The sequence below is a fragment of the Aegilops tauschii genome, chromosome 5 (assembly GCF_002575655.3).
Source record: "Aegilops tauschii subsp. strangulata cultivar AL8/78 chromosome 5, Aet v6.0, whole genome shotgun sequence".
Lineage (NCBI taxonomy): Eukaryota > Viridiplantae > Streptophyta > Magnoliopsida > Poales > Poaceae > Aegilops > Aegilops tauschii.
Genome location: NC_053039.3, coordinates 252921957 through 252934330, shown reverse-complemented (window position 1 = coordinate 252934330; position 12374 = coordinate 252921957). Strand labels below are relative to the sequence as shown.

The 12374-nt window shown below is 45.9% G+C and overlaps 1 protein-coding gene across 1 annotated transcript; it reads right to left on the bottom strand.

Moving 5' to 3' along the window:
- Nucleotides 1–7417: 7417 nt before the first annotated feature.
- On the bottom strand, nt 7418–10614 carry LOC109735511 (cyclin-dependent kinase B1-1). Its single transcript, XM_020294729.4, has 7 exons — nt 10144–10614; nt 9325–9386; nt 9112–9223; nt 8934–9027; nt 8231–8300; nt 7823–7961; nt 7418–7727 (listed from the first exon to the last, which is right to left on the bottom strand). The coding sequence occupies exons 1-7, from the start codon at nt 10486–10488 to the stop codon at nt 7635–7637; spliced, it is 915 nt and encodes a 304-aa protein (XP_020150318.1). The 5' UTR covers nt 10489–10614; the 3' UTR covers nt 7418–7634.
- Nucleotides 10615–12374: the final 1760 nt, after the last annotated feature.

The window sequence follows — 12374 nt, the reverse complement described above, 5'->3', positions numbered from 1 at the left end:
TTCCTCCTCCACTCTTCGATCACCGTAGCCTGCTTCTTCACCCTGTTCTTCCAGACCATCATAATCGTTAAGAAACGACAAGATATCACCTCCGGCTAAGATTATGTCCCCCAACACCTCTTCTGCTTGCTTGTCTCGTCCGTGCTCCATTGTTTCTGCAAATATTACAACATGGCAATTATTACACAAACATGACAACAGGTGGTTAGTGCAAACGTAGACCTAGCTTATTCCGGGTTTGGGGTGGCCTCGGCAACGCTTCGAGGGTAGGGGCGCGACGGGAGGGGGTAGGAGACCGACATCGTTTTTTTCTACGGTTTGGGTGTCCTCGAGAGTTTTGGTCGAGCGAGAGGGCCGGGGGGTGCTCCCGTGGTATAAGTTATCACGGTCGAGAGGGGGTATAAATATCGACCGTCCATCATGTCGAAGTTATCTGGGAGGGGGTTATATATATCGACAATGACGACATACATACATGGGAAAATAATGTTATCGGGGAGGGGGTATATCGACCCCCCACGTGTTGAAGTTATGGGGAGGGGGTTATATCGACAACGACAATGAACGTACATGGGAAAATAATATTATCGGGGAGGGGGTATATCGACCCCCCCTATTGAAGTTATCGGGAGAGGGGTATATCGACGACGACAGACCCGATAAAACATAAGAAAACGAAGAAGAAACAAAAAAAGGAGAAGAAGAAAAGGAATAGAGGAGAAGATCGAAGAAAAAAAAAGAAGAAAAAAAATAGGAGAAGAAGAAAGGAATAGAGGAGAGAAGAAGAAAAAATAGAATTTTTTCTATTTTTTCTTCTTCTCTTCTATTCCTTTCTTCTTCTCCTCTTCTTTTTCTTCTTTTTTCCTCTTCTTATTTATTTCTCCTCTTCTTCCTCTCCTCTTCTTCTCCTTTCTTCCTCTTCTTATTTTCCTTCTTCCTCTCATTCATAAAAAAATGTTCAAATAGAAAATTTCGAAAAAAGTAAAGGTTTTGCCTAATTCATTGTTCATATTTCATCATGTTCTATGAACAAAAAAACATCATATTTCATCCACATCCATGCATACATCATATATGTGATCATCTATAAAAAAACATCATATTCTATAAAAAAATCATTACATATATATATATGAACAAAAACAATTATGATAACAAGCATATATATCATCATATATATAAAAAAACAAGCATATATACGAAAAAAAAACAAGCATATATATGAAAAAATTATGCTAGGGCGCCGGCCGGACCAAGGTGAGGAGGACCACGGGGTCGGCGGCGAGGATGGCGACGAGGCAGTGGGCGCGCGCTCGGGGTAGGGGCGACGGCAGCGAAGGGCGGGGCAGGGCGACGACGACGACGACGGGGACGGGCCGGGGCGGCGCGCGTCGGGGCAGGGGCGCGGCTGACGGCGAGGGCGCGGGCAACGGCGACGGCGACGACGGGCACGGGCGACGGCGGGGGCGGCGGGCGGCGTCGGGGCAGCCTGGCGGCGTCGGGGCGGCAACTGCTAGGTGAGAGTGAAAATTTCCTAAGTGTTTGCTTATATAGCAAAGCCTTTAGTCTCGGTTCGTGGCACCAACCGGGACTAAAGGTAGGCATTAGTCCCGGTTGGTGCCACCAACCAGGACCAAAGCCCTCTTTTCAGCAGCGCAAAGGGCCGGGTTGCTTAGGGCCTTGGATGAGAACTGGCATCATAATGAACTTCCGCTTCATGCACATCCAAGGAGGAAGGTTATACATACATAGAGTCACGGGCCAGGTGCTGTGATTGCTGCTCTGCTCCCCGAAAGGATTAATGCCATCCGCGCTTATACCAAACCATACGTTTCTTGGGTCAGCTGCAAACTCAGCCCAGTACTTTCTCTCGATTTTTCTCCACTGCGACCCGTCAGTGGGTGCTCTCAACTTCCCGTCTTTCTTACGGTCCTCACTGTGCCATCGCATCAACTTGGCATGCTCTTCGTTTCTGAACAGACGTTTCAACCGTGGTATTATAGGAGCATACCACATCACCTTCGCAGGAACCCTCTTCCTGGGGGGCTGGCCGTCAACATCACCAGGGTCATCTCGTCTGATCTTATACCGCAATGCACCGCATACTGGGCATGCGTTCAGATCCTTGTACGCACCGTGGTAGAGGATGTAGTCATTAGGGCATGCATGTATCTTCTGCACCTCCAATCCTAGAGGGAATACGACCTTCTTTGTTGCGTATGTACTGCCGGGCAATTCGTTATCCTTTGGAAGCTTCTTCTTCAATATTTTCAATAGCTTCTCAAATCCTTTGTCAGGCACAGCATTCTCTGCCTTCCACTGCAGCAATTCCAGTACGGTACCGAGCTTTGTGTTGCCATCTTCGCAATTGGGGTACAACCCTTTTTTGTGATCCTCTAACATGCGATCGAACTTCAGCTTCTCCTTTTGACTTTCGCATTGCGTCCTTGCATCGACAATGACCCGGCGGAGATCATCATCATCGGGCACTGGTTCCTCTTGATCTTCAGCAGCTTCCCCCTTGCAGCATCATTGGGCACATCGTCTGGTTCCTCTTGATCTTCAGCAGCTTCCCCCGTTGCAGCATCACCGTATTCAGGGGGCACATAGTTGTCATCGTCCTCTTCTTCTTCGCCGTCTTCCATCATAACCCCTATTTCTCCGTGCCTCATCCAAACATTATAGTGTGGCATGAAACCCTTGTAAAGCAGGTGGGTGTGAAGGATTTTCCGGTCAGAGTAAGACTTCGTATTCCCACATATAGGGCATGGACAACACATAAAACCATTCTGCTTGTTTGCCTCAGCCACTTCGAGAAAATCATGCACGCCCTTAATGTACTCGGAGGTGTGTCTGTCACCGTACATCCATTGTCGGTTCATCTGCGTGCATTATATATAATTAAGTGTGTCAAAAACCATTACAGAACATCATGAATAGATAATTAAGTGACCAAATTAATAGAAGCTCATCATCACATTAAAACCAAAGTACATACATAGTTCTCATCTAACAACATATATATAGCTCTCCAGAGCATCTAATTAATTAAACCATACATTGAAACTATGTAAAACATTTCAATGCGAAAACAAATGCGATCATAATCGCAACCAAGGTAACAATTGATCCAACGGCATAATGATACCAAACCTCGGTATGAATGGCATATTTTCTAATCTTTCTAATCTTCAAGCGCATTGCATCCATCTTGATCTTGTGATCATCGACGACATCCGCAACATGCAACTCCAATATCATCTTCTCCTCCTTAATTTTTTTTATTTTTTCCTTCAAGTAATTGTTTTCTTCTTCAACTAAATTTAACCTATCGACAATAGGGTCGGTTAGAATTTCCGGTTCAACCACCTCCTAGATAAATAAAATCTATGTCACGTTGGTCGGCATATTTGTCATAAACAATAAATGAACCAAATAGTTATAAAAAGATAATATATACTACATCTGAATCATAGACCGGACGAGGGCCGACGGGGGCGGATACCAAAACCATCGCACTATGTAATAAGAAGGAATAATAAAAGTAACAAAATTAGACAAGTAACTATCTAAAGTAAGAATTTTTTCCTTTCAGAAAGAAGATAAGAAAACGAGGCTCACCACGGTGGTGCTGGCGACGAGATCGGCGCGGGCGATCGACGGCGGTGAAGACGGGGACGGGACGTGACGGACCGCTAAACCTAGACAAATCTCGGGAAAAATGGAGCTCGGTGGTCGAGTTTCGAGAGGATAAAGATTAACTAGTGTGTCTCAGACATTTCATCGAACACCTCATGTGCATAGGAGGTGAGCTAGAGCATCCAAATGCCCTCCCCTCGCCGGCCAGAAAAAACAGAGCACTGTGGAGTGCTCTGCTGTGGCGATTGGGTATATATAGGGAACTATTTGGTCCCGGTTCGTGGCACCAACCGGGACTAAAGGCCTTTGGTCCCGGTTGGTGCCACGAACCGGGACCAATGCCCCCTTTAGTCCCGGTTGGTGGCACCAACCGGGACCAAAGGCCTTGTGCTGCCCCGCGTCAAAAGTTTAGTCCCACCTCGCTAGTTGAGAGGGCTCGAGAGTGGTTTATAAGCGCTGCTGCGCCCACCCTCTCGAGCTCCTCTCAACTGCAGGCTTTCGGGCCTAACCGTTCTCTTTGCCTGTGGGACCTACTGGGCCTTCTGCGGGCCTGAATCCTGGCCCATGGATGGGTTTCAAGTCGTATTCAGGCCGTGATGGCCCAGTAGGTGGCATAATTTTTTTCTCTGTTTTTTGTTTTCTCTTTTGCTTTATTTGTTTTGTTTTGTTTCTACTTACAACAAAAAACTTATTTATTTTATGTCTAATTACTTATGTATTTTACTTTAATTATTTTATTTTTATTTATTTTACTGCTGCTATTTTTATTTATTTTATTAAGGTTTATTTATTTTAGTTACTATAGTTTATTTTATTTTATTTTATTAAGGTTTATTTATTTTATTTACTATAAAAAATGAACATAGATGCGCCTATAGAGGAAATTCAACCTAAATTCATAATAAATTTTTATGAAATTTACTGTGAATTTAGGTCAAATTCCCTGTATAAGGGCATCTATTTTCACTTTGAGAGGAGCTCAACAAGGCTGAGAGGGACGGGCTTATAAATAGGTGTGAGCGCCCTTCGGTTGGCGAGGTGGGACTAAACTCTGACCGCTACGAGGACCAACCCTTTAGTCCCGGTTTGTGGTACCTCTCATCCCGGTTCAAGCCACCAACCGGGACCAATGGTGGTGGGCCAGGAGCGAGGTCCATTGGTCCCGGTTTGTCCCACCAACCGGGACCAACGGGGCCGGACGAACCGGGACCAATGCCCCCACGAGACCCGGCAGGCCCCTGGCCGCACGAACCGGGACTAATGTGAATATTGCCCTGCGACCAAAGCCCAGTTTTCTACTAGTGCTACTTGATGACAACATAGCTCAAAGCTTTGCATGTGATGTAAAATATGAGTATGAGGCTTTGAAAATCATATGATACAGAAAAGCTCCCCCTAAATTTGTGCCTTATTAAGAATTTGCTTTTGAAATGGCACTATATCACATGCATCCGCTGGATGTGTAAATGAATTTAAGGAGCACCAATCTACCAAAGGGCGGGGCTTCGACAAGGGGATCCAATATCGCCCATGATTTTCATTCTCATCATGGAGGTGCTTCACCGGCTGTTTTCGAGGGCGGCCTCGCTGGGCATGTTGGAGCCATTGGCCAACAGGGCTTTGCAGCAGCGGGTCTCGATGTTCGCGGACGACGTGATGCTGTTTATCAGGCCAAGGGAAGAGGAGCTCAGGGCATGTGCGCAAATACTCCACGATTTTGGTCTCGCTTCGGGCTTGAAGGTGAACTTTCAGAAGAGCGCGGCCTTGCCCATTCGTTGCTCCCCGGAGCAGGTGCATTTAACCCATAGCCTCCTGGGCTGCGTGATTGGGACATACCCGTGCAGGTACCTGGGTATTCCGCTCATCATCAGGAAGTGTTCAGCAGCCCAATTCAGTTTCCTTGTGGACAAGCTGGCAAATCAACTGCCGACGTGGTGCGGGAGCTCTTTCCCGAAGAGTGGCCGCCTGCTTCTTATACGCTCGGTCCTTTGCTCCATGCCCATCCACACTCTGATGGCGATGGAGCTCCCTGCCAAAATTTTGTGGTGTGCGCAGCGCGAGGGGCCAGGCGGGCTGGGTATTCCTAATCTGAGATGGCTAAACCATGCGCGTTGGCTATGGTTACAGCACACGGATGTTCAGAGGCCTTGGAAGGATCTGACAATCCCTGTGTCAGATGAGGCGCGAGATATCTATCAGGCGGCTGTGCGGGTGCAATTAGGAAGCGGCAGCGGCATTCTCTTCTGGGAAGACAGGTGGATCGAGGGTTACCGTGTCCAGGACCTCGCACCAGAGCTATACAAACTGGTGCCGGCTCGTGTGAGGCTATCGCAGACGGTGGCACAAGCCCTGCTGGAAAACACCTGGGCAAGGGATATTGGCCCGGCTGCCGCTATACAAGCCATTGATGAGTACTTGCGGATGTGGCAAAGGTTGCAAGGGGTGGAGATTCAGGCCAATTCCGAGGACAGGATAACTTGGGCATGGGAAGCGTCTGGTACTTACTCCGTACGCTCGGCGTATGCGGCTAAGTTCGTTGGTCGGCAGGTTGCGCCGTACGCTGACATGGTTTGGAAGCTGAGAGCTCCGCTGCAGTGTCGCTTCTTCACGTGGCTCGTTATGAGAAATCGATGCTGGACATCCGACATATTAGCCCGGCGAGGCCTACCACATCAGCAGGCCTATCCGCTCTGCGATCAAGCCGAAGAGACTATCAATCACATATTACTAACTTGCGTTTTCGCTCGCGTAGTGTAGGGACAGGTTTGGCAGGTCCTCAGGTGCCCGGACCAGGCCCCGACGGCATCCGACACTCTTTTGAATTGGTGCACCACGCGGACGGCTAGCCAATGCTCCAAGAGGGATCTCAAGGCCATCATCACTCTCAGCCTCTGGGAATTGTGGAAACATAGAAACGATGTCGTCTTTAATGGCGCGCTTCCATCCCCGCAGCCTGTAATCTCTAACATCAATAGGGAAGGTGGAAACTGGCGTACGGCAGGACTACTCAAAGGAGATCTCGAACCTTTCTTTGGTGAACTAGCTAGGTGGGCCATTCAGGAGTAGTCGGCTATAGATGTGGAGTTCACGGTGGTTCAGATGTCTGTAACCAGATTTTTGTAAACTTGGGTGGAGGGTTCTATCCCTACTCTTCTTCTATCAATATATGATATGCACGCTCGTGCATATTCTAGAAAAAAAAAATTAACTATGCTCTCTACTAATGTACAATCAACGGAGAGACATGTGTTAATGATCTCAAAAGATAGGTTATGGACGGCCGATAGACTTCAGCGTAGGGGTTCGCCAAATTATGGGCTTTGCCCTCTTAGCAACCAAGTCCAAGAATGCAAGAACCGGATGCTGATACACGACTAGAGTGTGGAATGACATCCAGGCTTGGCTCGGGCTCAATTACATCATGCCTAGTGATTGTGCCAATGTGACTTTGGTGAAGGATTTGTGGACCAACACCATCCTTTTTTTTTGCGAATAGGACCAACACCATCCTTACAAAATTACAAGGTACAAGGATGTCGCTTCTTTGATGATGTCTCTTGAGAAGTTTGGAACGAGCGAGCAAAATGCAAGGGTCTTCCGCAACTTCGTCGCCCCATGATGAGGACGTGCACAAGATCAAAGAGTGCCAAGCAACGGAAGTAATTACTTTTCTTTTCCCGCTCTGTGTGTTATATTTTTAATCAATGAAAATGGAAATCTTTTTGCCTTGTTTCAAAATAATAATATTAAAAGATAAAACAGAGCATCACACCAGATAGAAACATCAGGGAATATCTTGAGTGGCAGTTCAGTTTCCGACCACCAGAATCCATACAGTGATATATAAAAAGATAGGCAAATCGATTGCCCACTCAATAACAGAACTGAGTAGCTGATAAATCAAGATTGATCAGGTTGCCTAGATGGCAAGCAAATCAAATCTCCAATCTCCTCGCTCCATGGCGAAGGCCCAACTCCCAAGACAGCAGCAACAACTAGAACTGGGACTTGTCGAGGCTGTCGAAGTAGGGATGGTCCATTGCCGCTTTAGCTGAGATCCTGTTCGCTGGATCAAACTGAAGCATTTTCTGCAGTTCACCGAAGCAAGAAACTGTTAGCTCAGATACAAACATCCTCAAGGACAGACATACGAAATCGGCGCTTTATGTTTCTCTTAATTTACCGCTAACAGGTCGAGTCCTTCAGGCTCCAGTGTTGGAACTGCACGTGACAAATGTTGTGGCTTCCACTGTGGATAGTCATGCCAGTCTCTCAGAGCACATACTCCAGGCCACTTCTCTTCATTAGGAGTCCCCAACAACCTTTTCAGAAGCAGTTTTCAGTCAAATGATTAAATGCATACAGAATGAAATAAACTGTCAGATGTTGTAGTAATAAGTACTTCAATCGACTTCCCAAGTCAGAAGTTATTTATTTATCCATTGGAACAAGGAATAATGGACAGAACAAGAACAGTTCACTAGGATCACGCATACTAATACACCATCCCATCAACCAACCAGACAAAGTACTGGTATTATCAGTATTACATATTGTTGTTGGTGCTCATGGAAAAAAGAAGATGAAGTACCTGAAAATGTGAAGCAGCTGTTGCAACTCGGAGTCGCCAGGAAAAAGAGCTTGTCTTCTGACCATTTCAGCTGCATTAGAAAGTTACAATATCAAAACGGGAAGACCTTGACAATCGCAGTATAGTGTCAAGTCAAAGAAAGCAAGGGAAGAACTTGAAGCACAATATGGTCTGTTCAGTTCAGATAACATAAGGACTGTGGAAAACTGGAGCTTACTTCTTTTCAAACAAAATGCTTAACTGATTGTGATCAAGTGTGGCAATTCATAATGCTATTGTATTTTGCTCAGGAAGTTGAACGTAGATTGCACATTTAATTTCAGTATAAAAATAAGACATACAGTAATCATGAATTTAGATTGATTAGCAAACGCTTTCTATAGTAAATTGTACTGCTTCATAAGATGCATGAAAAAAAAATACGATTTTTTTGTCTTGATGCAAGGTAAAACATATGTTCTCTTTTACAGATTACTTCTGTAGTAAATTGTGCTGCTTCATAAGATCCATGAAAATATCAATTTTTTGTGTTTGATACAAGATAAACTATTTATTCTCTTTTACTGATTATTGCACAAGTGTGACGATTTATCTGCTAATGCATTTTTGTTCTGGAGGTTGTACATGGGTTGTACTGTTTGTTCTGAATACAAGGATAAGGCATTTCATAACAAATATCAAAGCCTAATTGCAATCAGCGTACCAAAGATGCAACCGATGGACCAAATGTCAACACCAGTTGAGTAATGTGTGGCTCCAAGTAAAACTTCAGGAGCTCTATACCAGAGCGTCACAATCTACAACACAAAACAGATAACATGATGAGGAACTTACTAGAGCATGCTCAGTAAAATCTTAGGAACTTTGTTACTAAGTGGTACCTCATGGGTGTAACTTTTCATGGGAACAGTAAAAGCTCTGCTTAGCCCAAGATCGGCAATTTTCAGTACCCCTTTCTCCTTGTCGATCAACAAGTTTTGTGGCTTTAAATCGCTGTGAAATCAAGCAGGATAGCATTAACCACATAGTTGCAAATGCAATGTTGTATCGAGCTGACAATTACAGCAACAAACACAACGGAAGAAAAGTCTAACCGGTGAAGGACGCCATGGCCATGGCAATGTGCAGTTCCTTTGCACAACTGGTATAAGAAACTCTACAAGAGGAGCAAGAAAGTTACTTTGTCATTTTCATGCAGAAGTAATCAAGTTATAACTTATAACACGAAGTGCGGCTCAGGTGCATGGTCAGTGGATGAAGATAGAACTCCATGCAGTTAGAGCAGGCTTCCAGTGATGTGACGACTGTGGCTCCAAACTGACTAGCGCGTGAAGATTTTTTTTACTGTGGAGACAAGTACGTAGAAGGTTTCTATGGAAACCAAGCAACATCGATGGTGGATTGATGATGCGTTATATGTTTCCAAAGCAAGCACAGCGTTCTTTCACTTTAGGAATGAGACAGATTTCTCTATTCGATCTCAAAATAGAAATTGAGTGATCATCACCAGCAAGGTACTGTAGATGCTGACACATTACATTCCTAATTGGTCGTTGCAGCTATATATGCCTGAATTTACGAAAAATTAGACCTTTCTAGTTACAGGCATGAGGCCTTAGGTTGATGCGTTGATCTGATTCTTGTACGACCTGTCCGTCCTCCACAGCAACATCAATCAGTGCTTCAAATTACTTGTTGTCCACTTACGATTCACACCGTCACCATTTGACAAGATTATAATACTGTAAATCGAGATGCACGGATCGGTTGGTTTTGATCGTCGCAAAGCCGCCGCGCATCAAGGTAGCAGATTTCCGTGGGAAAGTAACCAGGAATCGGTACGCAACAAGATGGTAGTACAGTATACTGAAGAAAAAGGTCGTGGTTGCGAAGGAGATGGTAGATAGATATACCTTGACAACCTGCGTGGGGAGCGGCCTGGGCGAGGGCCCCTTGCGGAAGCCGTCGACGAACTTCTTGAGGTCGGTGTCGAGGAACTCGAAGACGAGGTAGAGGACGGTCTTGCCGCAGGGCTTGGTGACCTGCTCGACGGAGAGGAGGCGGACGACGTAGAGGGAGGCGGAGAGGAGGCGGAGGAGGGAGATCTCGCGCAGCGCGGTGGGCGGGATCCCCTCCTCGTCCATCTCGAGGCGGGTCTTCTTGAGCGCCACCAGCTGCCCCGTCGCCGCCACCCGCGCCTTGTACACCTTGCCGTAGGTGCCCTCCCCCACCTTCTCCAGCTTCTCGTACTTGTCCATGGGCCGCCCGCCGCCGGATCGGGCGGTGCTACTTGCTCCTTGGAAGGAAAAGAAACCCTAGGTGGTGTGGTGTGGTACGGGGGTTGGTTTGAAATGGGGGGAGGGAGGGAGGGAGGGAGGAGGCCGAGGCGGCGAGGGTGGGAAGAAGAAGGGAACGCGAATGCGGGGCTGGCCGCGGGAGCGTGCTGGGTAACGGTCGAATTGACGAGGGGCGCGGGGTCGGAATTGTTTAGCGGTGGTGGCGAATGATTAGCGGGCCCGGGCGGCACATGGCAGGGTGTAAAGTGCGGTGCGGTGCGGCGCGGCGCGTGTGTGCTGGCTTGGCAACGGCTAGGCGACCGATGGTCACTCACTGGCCTGGATCTCAGGGAAATGGAGGTCCGATTCTCAAGATTTTAGAAGAATCGGCAAAAAAAAAAACGGGATCGTCTTTGGCTTCATCCCATTACTTTGTTTGGTACTCTCTAACGCTCATATATTTTTTTACGGAGGGAATAATAATTAGGAGCGAGATATTTTAGTTCAGCGACTATCCTTCGTCAGATAAAGATAACGAGTCTTTTTGAGGCAAACAATTACAACTTGCTCAAAAAGATCCATAGTCGATGGGCGGAGACAACTGGCGAAAGAGCGGTTCGAGATGGTATGGTCTGGCATCTTCAGTTACCGGCCACATAAGGACCACTCACCTGACTGTGACGGCTGGCACACGAGGATTCATGATCGATTACCAAATACAACGGGCAAAAGGACGGTTAAAGATGGTGTCGTTTTGCGTCTCCATTGATGTGCCACAAATTGGCCTCCAGCTATGAGCCAGTGTGATTCCAGCAATGTGCACTCCTCAACTGGATGCACGCTTCAATTAGGGGCCACTCAAAGCACGTAAACTTCCAGTGGAGGAAACACTCCCACTGGCTCATAGCTGGACGAAACACTCCAGCTATGAGATAGCCAAAGTTGGTGTCGTTTTGCATCTTCATTGGTGCACCACAAATTGGGCTCCAGCTATGAGCTAGTGTGATTTCAATAAAGTGCACTCCTCAACTGAATACACATTTCAATTAGGAGCCACTCAAAGGACCGAACCTTTCAGTGATGAAACACCCCCAAGCAATGGCATGGCTTGGGCCAAAAACCTAGGGGAGGGGGGGGGATGAGCTGAGGGGCGACTAATGGACTTTGGTCTTATTTAAATGGGAATTGAGGCCTGATACTAAGGGATATAAAGCAAATATCTTATGGGTCGGGGTTGAGGAGGGGGGGGGGGGGGGGGGGGGATGGCCTAGGTTGGCCCGTGAGAAACTCCGCTAGTACTCCCATGTAAGGAAGGCCTCCTATTTCACGTGTAGATTGGAGGAAAGCAAACACACGCCCACGCCCCCCATGCACGCGCACACTTTGGGTTGACCGCAGACGGGGTTCCCCTGTTTGTTTTCGCTTTTATTCTTTCATTTCTTATTCCTTACCTTTTTTCTTTTTAAAATCTGAGCAATCACAAATCCAAAATTTCAAAAAAATGGTCGCAACTTCAAAACATGTTCACAAATCAAAATTTTGAAAAAAAAATGTTCGTGAACTCAAAACATGTTCCAAATTTTCAAAAAATATCATGAAATTGAAAATTGTTCATGAATTTAAGAAAATGTTCCAATTATTTAAAAAAAGATTTTCATAAATGTTCTTCAAAATATCATGAAATTGTAAAATGTTCAAGAATTTGAAAATATGTTTCATTTTTAAAAGTTGTTCACGAATTAAAAAAATGTTCTTCAATTTAAAAAATGTTGATCAATTTGAAATAATGATCTAAATTTCAGAAATTGATAACGGATTTCCGAAAATGATCTAAATTTCAAAATTTGTTCACTAGTTTGAAAAATGTT